The sequence below is a fragment of the Eleutherodactylus coqui genome, chromosome 13, assembly GCF_035609145.1.
Source record: "Eleutherodactylus coqui strain aEleCoq1 chromosome 13, aEleCoq1.hap1, whole genome shotgun sequence".
Taxonomy (NCBI): Eukaryota; Metazoa; Chordata; class Amphibia; order Anura; family Eleutherodactylidae; genus Eleutherodactylus; species Eleutherodactylus coqui.
Genome location: NC_089849.1, coordinates 82,865,707 through 82,881,941, shown reverse-complemented (window position 1 = coordinate 82,881,941; position 16,235 = coordinate 82,865,707). Strand labels below are relative to the sequence as shown.

Below are 16,235 nucleotides of genomic sequence, written 5' to 3'. Positions count from 1 at the left end.
ACACAATCCGTACAATGGGGCAGGAAGGGCAGATTTACAAGGAGGCTTGAAGGGATTTGCTGGGAAGACACAGTTGAAAAAAATAGAATTTTTTGTTACTTACCATAAAATCCTTTTCTCGGATGTTCCTTGGGGGACACAGCTAAGACCTTGGGGATATATAGATCCTCCCACTAGGAGGCGAACACTAAGCAGAGGAAAAGTTGACTCCTCCTATCAGCGATATTACTTCTGTAGCCACTCAACTAAATCAGTTTGTACGCAAGCAGTAGAAGAGGAAAAGCCCTCATTAATTCATGCATGGGTGAGTGCTGCCTCTGATTGGCTGAGCGCAGGGACCAGTCAGAGGCAGCTCTCAGCTGTCATTCCAAGCTGAGAGCTGCCTCTGATTGGTCACAGTGCTCAGTCAATCAGAGGCAGCCCATTCAGCAGGTGGGGATTTTAAATCCCCGCCTGCTGAATACTCCTCAGAGCAGTGCAGGAGAAGAGCCGGCTGGATGTGGCTGAGCCCTGGCAGCTGAAGAAAGGTGAGTATTCTTTTTTTTTTTTTTTTATTCACCATTTTTCCTTGCTTTTTAAGGAATATTTAAAGCCCTTCCCTGAAAAACAATTACAGGATGCCGGCAGCTGGATCAGCTACCACAGCTGTCATCTGTGACAGCTGTGGTAGGGAATTCTGTATTCCTGCAGGGATGAAGAATTCCTTTGCTGCATCTGTCACAGATGTGGCAGGTGCAGCAGGGAATTCTTTTTCCTCGCAGGGATGAAGGAAACATGTGCCGCATGCAGAAGATGTGTTCTTCATCCCCGCGGGGACATGGCAGCGGCGGACAGGTAAGTTGTTTTTTTTAATACTAAAATTTTTCTTTTTCAGGGAAGGGCTTAAATGTAAAGCCCTTCCCTGAAAAACAATTCAGGGGTGCCGGCAGACCATTGTCTTCAATGGAGCCGCCGGCAGCAGCCGCAGCTCCATTAAAAACAATTTGTGCATTCCCTATGGTGCCCGCATGTCCTATCTTTACAGGCACGTACCTGTAAAACACGGACATGTGAACATGCCATAGGGAAGGCAATGGTTTAAACTGAAGCGTGTTTTTGTGTGCACATACGCACACACAAAAACACGCTGGTGTGAAGCCACCCTTAGTCTCTGCTTGGGCTGTTTTTGGACATAAAAATACATTTTTCTGCATTTTTACACCACTTCTGCAAGAAGGCGCCCGTGAATGTAAGCGCTGGGTGTCATTCTGACAATGTGGCAGGCGCCCATGTTCAGAAAATATACGAGGTTACAATCATTATATTTTATTTTGTAATTCTATAGTGCATGTTTTTTGTATGTCATTAGTGGGAACATTTTTGCAGTAGTAAAAAGGGTTAAATGTACCTGCAGGTAAAGGAGTCCAACAACAAAATTACTGACAGACTGCTAACTACTGTAAAGCATAGCAGGAGGCGGAGCAGCTCTGGAAACCATGGGGGATAGGCATCTAAGACTCCGTATAGCAAACGGTGATCCATAAAGGGATACATAATTCATGTTTACGGAAATACAATCTGTACTCTTAGCTCTCCCTGGCGGCAGCGATCTCTTAATGTCTCCGGTTGTCAGAGTCATCCTTTCAAAGACTTCCAGATTTATTCCACTGGAGCATCTATAGCCAGCGGGGTGCGTCCCTATACAGTCTGGTACGGATAGGACTGTGCCAGAGAGTGCAGGGAAACACGCCACTGACAAAGGGGATGGTAGCAACTAGTTGTCAATGTATTCAGACATTTACAGGAGGAATAACAGAGGAACATTGCTGAGCTGTAAGATAAGATGCCCCAGAGGAGCTGACAACTACTCTTCAATGTGCGCCAAACTCTCCCCCAACTTCACATTTAAAGAACCTCTTCGCCCGGAATTAGAATTTAGAGCAGTATCGCTTGTTATGGACTCACTATATGTGGCTTTTATTTACAGATGTTGCCATTTTTCTGTAATTTTGCGGTAACTATTTTTTCCAAGAGAGAGAACAGGAAGTGCAGCCATTATGGTTGTCACTTCTGACATGGTTTTAATGAGACACTATTCGAATTTAATATACCAATTCTGAAACCTCTTTTCTTCAGACTCTGCATTGTGCACCCTCTGTTATTCCTCCTGGAAATTTATGAATAAATTGACAACTACAAGTTACCAGTTCGGGTGTCCTTATAAAGTCTGATACTATCCATCCAAACACTGCCAGAATGAGTATGGACATCCCCTACTGAGAAAGGGAATGGTAACACCCATTTGTCAATTTATCACACATTTCAAGGAGGAATAACAGAGGAACGACACCACACCAAGTTCTAGAAATAGATCTTCCAGAATTGTAATTTCATGGGGAAGTATTTACTAAAACAGACATGTCAGGAGAGTGGAATTGTCTTTTTCTTATGCGACCCTCCGGGCCTGGACAAACAAGGATGGCCGCACCAGCTTCTCTGACTACCTGATGCACACGGTATATTAGTATGCATCATTAGTCTAAATCACTCCGCTTGCTTGGATTAACCAGCGCTGCCCACATGAGCGATGCTGGCCCGTCAGAGCAGCTTGTAGTGTCTTAGATTATGCATACTATGTAGAATTGCATCCAGCAATTAGAGAAGCTGGTGCGGCCATCTTTGTTTGTCCAGGTCCGGACGCTCGCATTAAGATTTACAACATTCTGAAGCTGATTGATAAGTAAAGATGAGCGAGTACCAAAATGCTGGGGTCCTCGTTATTCGAGTTGAGCTTTTAGTAATATTCGAGAGCTCTATTCAAGTAACGAACCCCATTGAAGTCAATGGGAGACCCGAGCATTTTTGTATTTGACCCGCCCGGTGCCGAGCTTTTATATATATATATATATATATATATATTTTTTTTTTTTATCTCTCTCTCTATGTCACAGCAGGAAGTGGTAATGCGGGGAGGGGTCAGACTCGGCGTGGTACTCGCTCGAGTAACCAGCACCATCGCGTATGCTAATACTCGAACGAGCATCAAGTTTGGACGAGCATGTTCGCTCAACTCTAATGATAAGTGTTCTGGATTAGTGCCGACCCTCTCCATGTCCAATCCCAGTGTTTGAGATTAATGACCATATAAGTGCAGTTTCACACCGCGTCTCTTCTACATTAAAAACATTACATTTTAGCAATGACAAGTCATTTTTTTCTCCTTTCCTCTCCTCCTATTTCTTCTGACACTGACTGTGTTAAAGGAGATGTCCCGCGCCGAAACGGGTTTTTTTTTTTTTTAACCCCCCCCCCCCCGTTCGGCGCGAGACAACCCCGATGCAGGGGTTAAAAAAACCACCCGCACAGCGCTTACCTGAATCCCGGCGGTCCGGCGTCTTCATACTCACCTGCTGAAGATGGCCGCCGGGATCTTCTACCTTCGTGGACCGCAGCTCTTCTGTGCGGTCCACTGCCGATTCCAGCCTCCTGATTGGCTGGAATCGGCACGTGACGGGGCGGAGCTACACGGAGCCGCTCTCTGGCACGAGCGGCTCCATAGAAGACTGCTGAAGACCCGGACTGCGCAAGCGCGGCTAATTTGGCCATCGGAGGCCAAAAATTAGTCGGCTCCATGGAGACGAGGACGCTAGCAACGGAGCAGGTAAGTATAAAACTTTTTATAACTTCTGTATGGCTCATAATTAATGCACAATGTACATTACAAAGTGCATTATTATGGCCATGCAGAAGTGTATAGACCCACTTGCTGCCTCGGGACATCTCCTTTAATGACACATTTTCAGATCATGTGACCTGCATTGTTGGACAGTTACAGATCATGTGACCTGCATTGTTGGACAGTTACAGATCATGTGACCTGCATTGTTGGACATTTACAGATCATGTGACCTGCATTGTTGGACAGTTACAGATCATGTGACCTGCATTGTTGGACATTTACAGATCATGTGACCTGCATTGTTGGACATTTACAGATCATGTGACCTGCATTGTTGGACATTTACAGATCATGTGACCTGCATTGTTGGACAGTTACAGATCATGTGACTTGTATTGTTGGACAGTTACAGATCATGTGACCTGCATTGTTGGACAGTTACAGATCATGTGACCTGCATTGTTGGACAGTTACAGATCATGTGACCTGCATTGTTGGACAGTTACAGATCATGTGACCTGCATTGTTGGACAGTTACAGATCATGTGACCTGCATTGTTGGACAGTTACAGATCATGTGACCTGCATTGTTGGACGTTTACAGATCATGTGACCTGCATTGTTGGACGTTTACAGATCATGTGACCTGCATTGTTGGACAGTTACAGATCATGTGACCTGCATTGTTGGACAGTTACAGATCATGTGACCTGCATTGTTGGACAGTTACACATCATGTGACCTGCATTGTTGGACAGTTACACATCATGTGACCTGCATTGTTGGACAGTTACACATCATGTGACCTGCATTGTTGGACAGTTACACATCATGTGACCTGCATTGTTGGACAGTTACACATCATGTGACCTGCATTGTTGGACAGTTACACATCATGTGACCTGCATTGTTGGACAGTTACAGATCATGTGACCTGCATTGTTGGACATTTACAGATCATGTGACCTGCATTGTTGGACATTTACAGATCATGTGACCTGCATTGTTGGACAGTTACAGATCATGTGACTTGTATTGTTGGACAGTTACAGATCATGTGACCTGTATTGTTGGACAGTTACAGATCATGTGACCTGTATTGTTGGACAGTTACAGATCATGTGACCTGTATTGTTGGACAGTTACAGATCATGTGACCTGTATTGTTGGACAGTTACAGATCATGTGACCTGTATTGTTGGACAGTTACAGATCATGTGACCTGTATTGTTGGACAGTTACAGATCATGTGACCTGCATTGTTGGACATTTACAGATCATGTGACCTGCATTGTTGGACAGTTACAGATCATGTGACTTGTATTGTTGGACATTTACAGATCATGTGACCTGTATTGTTGGACATTTACAGATCATGTGACCTGTATTGTTGGACATTTACAGATCATGTGACCTGCATTGTTGGACATTTACAGATCATGTGACTTGTATTGTTGGACATTTACAGATCATGTGACTTGTATTGTTGGACATTTACAGATCATGTGACCTGCATTGTTGGACATTTACAGATCATGTGACCTGCATTGTTGGACATTTACAGATCATGTGACTTGTATTGTTGGACATTTACAGATCATGTGATCTGCATTGTTGGACATTTACAGATCATGTGATCTGCATTGTTGGACAGTTACAGATCATGTGACCTGCATTGTTGGACATTTACAGATCATGTGACCTGCATTGTTGGACAGTTCTCATTTACTTGTACTCGGTGATTAGGCGCGGTAACGCTGGGAACACGCAGGACTGTTATGATCGCACTACCTGGATCATTTCTATGATATAGTGAATAAAAGTTAATTTGTAAGACAAGTGCTGGGATATTTCTAAAGAATGACATTGTACCTGTATTGTGGCCACGCTCCTGAAGCTCCAGTAAGGCTCCGTGCTCCGCATCCTCGATGACGTTGCAGAAGGAGTTGTGTACTTCCCGCTCATCAGGACTACCGGGGGACACAAAGTGGTGAGAGGTGACACACTGGCTTATGGTGAATACGTCCCATTACAGGACACTAAACATATCCTGTTCTAACAGTAAAAAGAGAAAAAGGCTTGATCATTAGTAGATATCCGGAAATCAGTGGAACGCGTCCTTGTGCTTCACACACACGGTCCTTATGAGAGTGGAGATCTGTCACAAGCAGGTAAGCATTATCTGACATTTTTTTACACAGCTAGATGAGGCCTCCTGCACACTGGCGAGAGCGATATTAAGCCGTGATTCACGGCCTGACATCATGGTCACAATCCATGGGAAACCCCTGGATGTGAGCTGGATGTGAGGCAGTTTCATATGAAAACAGCCTCACATCACTGCGGGGAATCCCTTCAGCCCATTGCTTTCAATGGGGTAGCAGCAGCGCAAGCCCTATTGAAAGCAATGGGAGCTGGTGTGACAGGGAATTCCTTCATCCCCACAGGGAGTCCCCTCATCATTGAACACACTGCCACTGCTGTCACAGTGTTTAGCGATGAGGGGACTCCCTGCATGGATGAAGGAATTCCCTGCCGCTGCTGTCACAGTGTTCAGTGATGAGGGGACTTCCCACGGGGATGAAGGAATCTCCTGCCGCTGCTGTTACAGTGTTGAGGGATGAGGGGACTCCCTGTGACAACATCCAGGGGTTTCACATCCAAGGAATCCCCTGCTGCAGTTGTCACAGGCACAGCAGGGGATTGCGATCCTCTCCTATTGCTTTCAATAAAGCCGGCGCTGCTGCCGCGGGCCCCATTGAAAGCAATGGGAAATACTCTAAAAAAAAATAGGCATGCTGCAATTTTTTTTTTCCATGCAGCATCGCAGGAATGAAAACATCACAAATAACAGTAAAATCATTAAAATTCATTGGTTTCATAATCATGTGTTTTCACTCACTCTCGCGTCGCACAAAAAACGCGCGATTTCCTCACCTATCTTTCCCGGCATGACTAAAAATCGGCCATCTGAACAAATACATTGGACACCGAGGCTTCAGATGGTCGCAATTTTTTATCGCGGCTAAATTATCCCCATGAAAACGCTTGCGTGAATAAGGCCTTACAGAGAGGTGCGCGCTTGTACGGCGTGGGCCTTTACCAAACGTGAATTAGCTTCCACTCTTTTTGGAACATTTCGTCCTCCCACTAACCGCTCACTGGCTCCCCAAAACACAGTGATCCTTAACTGAACAGTCCTTGCTACTCTGCGAAAGAACACTGACCGCTGCGGAATCTCGCTGGTTCGCCTGCGATGGAACACTGAGGCTGCCTTCACACTTGCAAGAAAATCACATGATATTTTAGCGACGCGCGAAGGTGTGCAAACGCAGAATTATGAAACCCATTATTTCCAATGGTTTCCTTTACATTTGGGATGGTTTCTCTCATGCGACATTGCGAGGTTTAGAAATCGCTGTCTGCTCTCTCTGCGTTTCGCGGTTTTTTAATACTATTTACAAATCGCCCATATCTCCCTATGGAGCCTTTTGTTTTATTGCATGGCAACGCACAAACTTGCGATGTTCAAGCAGCGCGATTTTAACATAAGGAACTCCCAGTGAGAAAATTGCGGGCGGCGGCGATATCGCGATTGCCAGTGTGAAGGCGCCCTCAGTGTTGCAGCCTCTCACGGCAGCGAGCGGTCACTCAGAGACAGCTTGCACGTATTTGTGAAAAACACCTCGCAACCGCAGGTAAATCGCACGTTGGCAGAGTTTCTCAGCCCAATATCGCGCTCGTCCGTGTGTACGTAGCCTCAGCACGATTTTTCCTGAGTCGACCTGTTGGGCGCAGTTGCTCAACAGGTTGTCCCATTAATAATCGTTTCAATGAGCCACGTATTTGCACAATGGTCGTTGCGTATCTGCGCGCACGTGTTTTACTATATTTTTTGCGCACGCAAATCACGCGTGCAAGCTAACACGTGACCCCGCTCCCATTCATTAAACTGGGCAACTTGTGTAATTAGTTCTATATGTGCTCTTTCCCTGCGCAAACGCACAGGTAAATAGAGCGTGCTGCGAAATGCACGTGCTAAATACGCTTATGTGGTCGAACCCATTAAAATCAAAGACACAGGCCTTCGGCGGATTCACACGTACGTATCTGCACAGCGTATTGTACGCGCACAATACACATTGAACAGAACCCATTGGTTTCAGCGGGTTTGTTCACATAAGCGTATTTTGTGAGTGAATTTCAGTCACGCAAAAAAATACGGAACTTGCTCTATTTTCCTACACATTTGTGCACGAAAAAAAGCACGTATTGAAGAAGTTATACCAATTGCCCCTTACAATGAACGCGAGCGCGGTTGCAGGATTTTTTTTTGCGCGTGCACAATTTTTGCGCTTAAAGAGTACAGTAAAACACGCACATGCGAAGGCAAATACACAACGTCATTGTGCATATATGCAGCATAAATACGCCTACGCCCGTGTGACAGCGGTCTGCGTATATGGAAATGCTGCGACATGAAGAGAAGTAACGCAGCAAAACCTGAAGGTAAACGCCCACAACCTTCTTAAAGTCAGGTGGTTTTCTGCGAACGCTCTCTACAGGAAGCGATGATTGGCATACAGATAATCGCAGTACGAAGATCGCCGTAAAGATGATCGCAGTACGATGATCGGTGCATAGATGATCGCAGTATGACGATCGCCGCATAGATGATCGCAGTATGACGATCGCCGTATAGATGATCGCAGTATGACAATCGCCGTATAGATGATCGCAGTATGACGATCGCCGTATAGATGATTACCGTACGGAAGATCGCAGTATGACGATCGTCGTATAGATGATTGCCGTACGGATGATCGCAGTACAGATGATTGGCGCATAGATGATTGGCATACAGATGATCGCTGTATAGATGATCGTAGTACGATGATCACCATATAGATGATTGCCGTACGGATGATCGCAGTATGACGATTGCCTTACGGATGATCGCAGTATGACGATTGCCGTACGGATGATCGCAGTATGACGATTGCCGTACGGATGATCGCAGTATGACGATTGCCTTACGGATGATCGCAGTATGACGATTGCCTTACGGATGATCGCCGTATGACGATTGCCGTACGGATGATCGCAGTATGACGATTGCCGTACGGATGATCGCAGTATGACGATTGCCGTACGGATGATCGCCGTATGACGATTGCCGTACGGATGATCGCAGTATGACGATTGCCGTACGGATGATCGCAGTATGACGATTGCCGTACGGATGATCGCAGTATGACGATTGCCGTACGGATGATCGCAGTATGACGATTGCCGTACGGATGATCGCAGTATGACGATTGCCGTACGGATGATCGCAGTATGACGATTGCCGTATAGATGATTGTCGTACGGATGATCGCAGTATGATGATTGCCGTATGGATGATCGCAGTATGACGATTGCCGTATGGATGATCGCAGTATGACGATTGCCGTATGGATGATTGCTGTACGGATGATCGCCATACGAATGATCGGCGCATAGATGATCGCCGTACAATGCAGTTCAAGATCTGCTTTTTTTTCTTTGCAGTAGAATGCAACAACCCCCAGGAGCGCCAGCAGCGGCATCGCGGCACGCGTCCGTATCGAACAGGTCCTCACGGATAACACGTAGATTACGGATTATTCACCATGCGGCGGTCGCTCACCTGTTGTCCTCCGGACGCTCAGGAATATCCAGGAGGGTGACAGACATGGCGAGACGCCTCCCCAGTCCAGGTGTGGAGCCGCAGACACCTAATGGGAGGAGGAACACAACATGGATGAGGAAGTCAGGGCTCAGCGAAAGTTATGGAGAGAGGAGGCAGAGATGACTGCAGCTCCCCATTACAGTGCGATCACACCCAGCCTTCCTACTGTTTGGTCTGATCCTCCCCCTGCAGGCATTGATTGTAAGCACTACCATCCCATGTAGGAGGGGGGAGGAAGGATCCCCAGGGCTTTGTTACACTACAGAAGTCCCACCCTGAGACCTGCCCGGACACATATACTCACTGGCTGGTAGTGCAGCTGGTGCTGGCAGAGTGGCACTGGCACATGGGGCAGTGAATGGGAGGTCACATGGCTGTGAGGGAATGTCAGGCGTGTAGCTGGGGACACACAACCTTCATGTGGAGACAGTTTAGCACTTTTTACTTGATTTATCTGGGGCGTAGCTATAGGGGGTGCGAGGTGACCGCCACTACCGAGCCCTCGAACCGCAGGGGGCCGAAAGACCCCTCTATCACATTAGGAAGGCACCACTATTATAAAGTAGATAGGGGCTTCCTAATGCATTGGGACCCAAGAGCCGCTTGTTAACCCTCCGCCTAACTGTACACGAACGGGTCGGTTTTTACATGCGGAACGTACCCCTGCACGGAAATTAAGCGGCATTTACAGTAACAGCAAAGGGGACAAGATTTTGAAAATCTCGACCACAAGCTACGAAAATAATCCGCACAAAACCTGTGCGGAGATTGACAGGCGGAGCGGAATTCAGCTCTGCAGCAGGTCAATTTTGTCGCAGTTTCCGTTACGGAATTCACCTTTTCTCAATGAGGCTAGCTTCACACGGGCGGATGCGATATGTGGCCATGATTCCCGCCCTCGTATTGCGCTCCCCACCATGTGAAATCCCCGGAGACGCGAGGCCTCACATCACTTTGGGGATGCAGGGGCCCTGCGGCACGGCCGTCAGCCGCAGCAGAGGATTGCGGAATTTCTCTCACTGAAAACAATGGGGCTGCGATGCGAGAGCGCAATAAATGGTTCGCTTTTCGTTCATTTTCTGCAGGCACACAAACCATCCTTGGCTCGTTCACTAGCCATTTGGTTTAACCCCTTAAGGACCGGACACTTTTTAGGCATTTGACCCGTGTGGTGGTTTTACTGCCCTGTTTTTTTTTTTTTGTTTTTTTTTTTGCAGCTACCAAAATTATTTTTGCTGCGTTTTTTTCCTGTGACATACAGGGCGATTCTACTAGTTCTTTTTTCACTTGCTTTTCAGTTTTTTTAGTTTTATTAGAGGTAAAAAGCTAAACAAATTTATTTTTAAAACGAGTAGTGTTATACAGACGGGCCGCGGATCGGACGGCTTCGCGTGGGAACCGCAGTAAAATGGAGCATGCTGTAACTTTTCATCTGCGGGCGGAAACCGCAATCAGTTTCTGCTTGTGTACATGAAAAGTTGTTTTTCCATAGCATGCGATGGAGGGTTAATGCTGCGGAATCCGGAGGCGGACAGGAGGCCTAACTGTGAATCTTGATGCAGCATTGCAGGCCATTTTCAGTCCCGCCTCACCGTACACGGGTAGTCCTGCGGAGCAGAATTTACCGGGTGTTGCAGCCCGTTTCGCCACTCAATTCTGCCTGTTTGGAAGCCCTTTAAAAGGTTTCTTACTCTCCTCTTCGGCCGGGCGCACATGAGCTTGTGGTTAGACGCTGCAGATATAACGCAGCATTTTACCGAGTTGTGGACCCCCATATTGCCATGTATGGCAGCGATTTTCGCCTGCACATAACAGCATATCTCGCGCTCGCTGTCATGCATTGGCTGCCGGGTTTCATTTCTTTCTCTAATTTCCTGCTCAGTCGCTCAGCAACATTGCGTATAAACGCCACATATGCACAATGTAATTACGTATGTACAGCGTTTTGTACGCACCCATAGAGAACAATAGGGCTCTGTCACATGTAATACGCAGTAAATAGAACACGCTGCGCTCCTTTTTACTCATGTATTATACTCAATTAAAGAAAATGTTGCTGCGTGTGTAACAGCGAAAATACGCAATTCAAGTACACTGGTGTCAGCCTGGCCTTACTAGCCATGTGACCTTGTTTTGAAGCAATATCATCATCTAGGTGTGCGCCCCGAGGGCTCAAAAAAGTTTCTGAAACATACTTTATAGTGGAAATAGCAGAAATGAGCCAAAATAGAGAAGACAGAAGTGGCAAAAACCACTTGTGATCTCCTTCAGGGAGTCTGACCTCTTTGCTTCATTACACTTACAACAAGGTGGGGACGAGTAAGAAGAAGTTTTATGTAGACTTCTATAAAGTTTCGGTCAGCTGCTGTAAGTTACAGTTAGGGCTCATGCACACAGCCATGTTCTCACCACGTATCACGCGGCCGTGCAATGCATGCTGCGTTTTGTTTTACGCTTGCGACTTACGCAATTCCAACATGCTTTTGTGATCGGAACTGCGTGATGCAATGTAATTGATTGCCTGTGAGTTACAGCGTATCACACGAGCTTACAGAAGTCAATGGGAGCTGTGCTTGCAGTTACAAGCACCGGCCACTACACGGAGGTTGGCACAGAGGCTTCCGCTCCGACCTCTGTGTTATTTCGTCCCTGACAGCATGCGCCTGCTCAGCTGATCAATCGGGGTCCCAAGTGACAGACCCCAGCCAATTAACTATTGATGACCTATTCGGATGATAGGTCATTAATAGTATTTCACTGGAAAACCCCTTTAAATTGCTACACTTTTGGGAAAAGGTTGATGGACTTTATTTATTGATCATCTGCATTATTATGCTTCTATGTGTTATTATACAGGAATGGGTTAACGACATCAGAATGGAAATAAAAGACGCCAAAACCATCTCGAGGGACTTAAACAATTGTAGGAAGGGAATCTGAGGCATTGTAGAATATAGAATTACGTTCTCCTTCTCAGGCAACACAACCACAATTATTATTCTCTGTCCACAAACAGGAAATACATTTTTGATGGCTGGGGGTCCAACCACTGGGACTCCCACCAATCCCGAGAAAGTAGTCCCTGCCTAAATAAAGTGGCGGTTGTATATGCGCTCTGCTGCGCCATTCATTTCAGTGGGCATGCTTGAGATAGCTGAGCTCAAACAGCCACCGATCAGAAAGATATCCCTCTATCCTCTGGAGTTTGGAGAACTTTTTATCTCGGCACAACCCCTTTAATTTGTTATATATCATAATTCCATATGTAAACTGTAAAATGATACTCACATCTGACATTTTCTATTTGGACAGGACTACCAGGACAACAATGGTTTATATGCCCTACTAAACCCCCAACCGCTTTACTTCCCAGATTGCACAGCTACTGCAAATATAGACTCAGGGAGACCATGTACACGTATCCCTGTAATACAGTCTACAGCACTTGTTAGCACATCTGCTGTAAAAATACTAAAACAGAACTTAAAACAGAAGTTTATCTTACACCATGTTGTAGACGTTCTGCTGTTCGTGAGAGCCACGCTTCCAGTATATAGCCTCATGCACACCGGCATATTTAGGATCAGTACATCTGAGCAGTACGAAGACCACATAGGTGTACTAGTCCTTACTGTACCCCCCAATTGAGAAATCCCATTAAAAAAAACTTCATTCAGATACATCCTGCAGGCAGAAAACTAAAAAAATGTTATAAAATTGGCGCGGTCCTGAAGGTCAAAACTAGCAGCCTCTCTAAAAGAATTAAAGCCACTCAAAAAATTGTTAACTTTTTGAAATACGGAGCAATGCTTCACCTTTTCTAAAAGCAAGTAGAAAAAAAATAGGGCAGCTCCAAAACTGCTCTGACATCAGCAGCTGAGCGCCAATTACTAACATCCTATGTTTCTTGCCCAAACATGTCTGAGATATATGTGAGATGGAATTCTTCACGTTCAACTTCAGTTAAGCTCTTTAGTAAGGAAATCCAAGGAACAGCAGCATGCTGAATTAGTGGGAAAGTTCCCTGATAGGCTGGCAATGTATAAGACAATGGGACCAGAGTGAATGACAACAGCTCTGTATGTAGTTGGCACCAGGCTGTAAGCACCAACATAGAGGTGCCTGTTTTGTCTGTCCCCACGTTAGATTGCGGAATCTCTCCTTCTGCCTGTCAATCACTCCAACCTGGGTTGGGATTGGTTAAAGAGAGTTCCCTAGCCCAGGATTGGTTGTGGGAGTGGGGATATAAAAAAACAGCTCAGGGTGGAAAGAGAGGAGAAGATAAAAAGAAAAAGGACAAATAAAGTGAGGAAGATAGGAAAGTGCAGGTGTGCGAGGAGCTGGGCAAGACAGAGGCATGCTGGGTTACAGTGGTGAGTCGGGGTGCAACGGGACCTGACAGCCCCTAAGGGAGAGCAGAGTCAACCCTGCCAGAAGGAACTAGAGACTGGGCAGACCTCGCAGAAGCAGGATGGAGAATAGTCAATTCAATTATGAGTTTAATCAGCCCAAGCGCGGAGAATGGTCAGTGTGCCCTTTGTCAAGCCCATGCTAGCTCCTCCATTCCTCCACAAACAGCCACTCAGTTCAGTACCAGATAACTTAGCCTGGTAGACTTATCTTCCTCGAGAAAGAAAAGAAGAGAGAGAGAGTTCAGGATTTCTAAAATGTTGTTTCATGCCTGTAAGAAGAAATGTTGAAGTGTTCTACTGTCAGCTAACACTACTCAGTAACCAATAATCTGTCAAGTTGCAAGAGTTGGTAAAAACTGTGTGCCTCCAATTTTACAAAAGCCCTTTGGTCTGGACACTTTATTTCATCAATTACACTATACTCAGAGGCACTGGCGTCACGTTGAACTGTTACCACGGTTATTATCAGTCACCCCTGTGTAATCCGTCTGCTGCACGGGCCATCGTCTTAAGCAGAGTAGCCACCACCATGACTAGGCCTGAGCTAGGAAAAAGCATTCGAGTTATTTCTGCCAACTCCAGCTCGTTGCACTGGTTTGGGAGAACCAAAGGGAATCGGCTGGATTCCACCTCTGATTGTAAGGATCCCAGAGCTTTGCTAAGCAGGCAATCAAGCTTTCTTTCTGACCATGCAAGATATTGCAGTTTTCCATTACATCACAAGCAAGTCATGTGAAAGTGGTTTGGGCATCTTAGCCAAATTAAAGGGGTTTCTGACTCTATAACACCCAACCCCCCATGCTGCTGAGAGTTGGGCTTCCACTTATCTGAAGCTGATAGCCTATCCTAACGATAAGACCATCAATATTGCAGTCCCAGAAAACCCTGTGAGCTGGCTGATCTTCCAAATGTTCCACTTATGACTCTTGAGTTGTGCCCTATAATAACTGGCAGCTCCAGAGCTGACGTGTTCTGTTGGGGATCATGCAGATGAAGTGACGTCTAATATTTTATTCCAGCACCAACAATAGCCGTATTATTCTGTTACGTTATTGAATGAAGAGACGCAGTGTTGTACTGAACAATATAACTGAGCCAAAGAGCGTCCGATGATGAATAATAATGTGCAGATTCTTCGTCAGCATTGCGGTTCAGTCTTTAGTGTACAACATAAAGTTATAGGAGGAGCTCTTTATAGTGTTTTAGATGTGTGGATGCTCGGTAGGGAACAGTGGCACAGCTGAAGGGTAGCATTTACATCCGGACTCCCTCGGGGGATCTCCTAGTGCTGCTCTGAAGTACTCTGTACATGGAGGCACACTGACTTATTGTATTAATTGCAGAGTGATATACAGAGCTAACAATGATATAATCACACACGGAACCCGCTATTACTTCTTTTCCTGGAGTACAGAAGGAGCTCATGGGGCAACACTACTGCACTCTATCCAGCCATTTCTGAAGAAGGGTCTGCATCGCCAAAACGTGTTAAATGTGCTGACTCTTTATTAATTTTATCAATAAAGTAGAATCGGGTCAATCCCCTTTTCTGAATGTGCTTTACACTATAATTTTGCCTTCCACGATTAGCATAGTCACATATGTCATTGGCTGCAGCAGCCTCTCACATCCTGCTGCTGCAACCTGTAAACATTATGTCAGAGGAGAAACTTAGAGCGGAGGTGCTGGACCCAGCAGGGAGTCGGCAGAGGCGAGTATAAGCTAGTTTGTTATTTTTGGAAACAGGAGGCCTAATGGGATAATATTTGAGTCGGACGACCCCTTTAAAATGTATCATATTTACAAGATTATTCCTCTTACTGAGAGCAAGAACATTTTGCTCTATTGGCTAGCATTGCACCAAACTTTTTTCTTTTATACTTCCATTGACCTTTAGCTGTCAGGGACTTTTAGACAACTGTAGACTTTTCATATATGGATAAAACAATTCAGCGATGATACAGCATATTTTGGAACATATTAAGATCTTATCAGAAGAAATGGAGCAGAAGGAGGAAGGATGTGTCAGTCAGTCTGATGGCGTGAGAGTCCGCATAGTTGGGGTTACTTTTCAACCACTTATTGCTGTCGGTCAATACAAAGAATTGTGCTACGGTAGATACAGGAGAGATCTGTGAAATAGAGCCGGGCAGATGGATCTCATAATGCCATGCATCTCTGCTGTATTAGAATCCAGTGCTTCCAATGTGCACAGCCCTACAATGCAGATACATTGTACCGCAACAATCAGTCCACCGTCTTACCTTTGTGCTATCAGTTCTCGCAGTGGTGGTCTGACATGGCGGTGGGCTTTGGTGCTCTCAAACCTCCGATATTTGTGCCAGTGAGCATCTTCCTAATATCAGCATATATGGGGCGCTTGTGGGTTCACTCCCTGATAACGATATAAGTAGAGCAGGGTAAGGAAGGCGTCTTGTACTTCTTGTGGTTT

General features: G+C 45.7%; 1 protein-coding gene across 4 annotated transcripts in view; it reads right to left on the bottom strand.

Moving 5' to 3' along the window:
- Positions 1-16,221, bottom strand: part of TMC6 (transmembrane channel like 6) — a 41,096-nt gene extending 24,875 nt beyond the window's left edge. For 2 of the 4 annotated variants that reach the window (XM_066587185.1, XM_066587183.1), the window contains exons 1-3: positions 12,877-12,961; positions 9,330-9,417; positions 5,531-5,628 (exon numbers count right to left, since the gene is read on the bottom strand). In XM_066587185.1, coding sequence (XP_066443282.1) covers positions 5,531-5,628; positions 9,330-9,417; positions 12,877-12,946 — 256 coding nt within the window. In that variant the 5' untranslated portion in view covers positions 12,947-12,961. Of the gene's footprint in view, positions 1-5,530; positions 5,629-9,329; positions 9,419-12,876; positions 12,962-15,776; positions 15,894-16,047 lie in introns of those variants that run through there. The other 2 variants (XM_066587186.1, XM_066587187.1) reach the window with 2 other exon arrangements.
- Between the last annotated feature and the right edge of the window lie 14 nt (positions 16,222-16,235).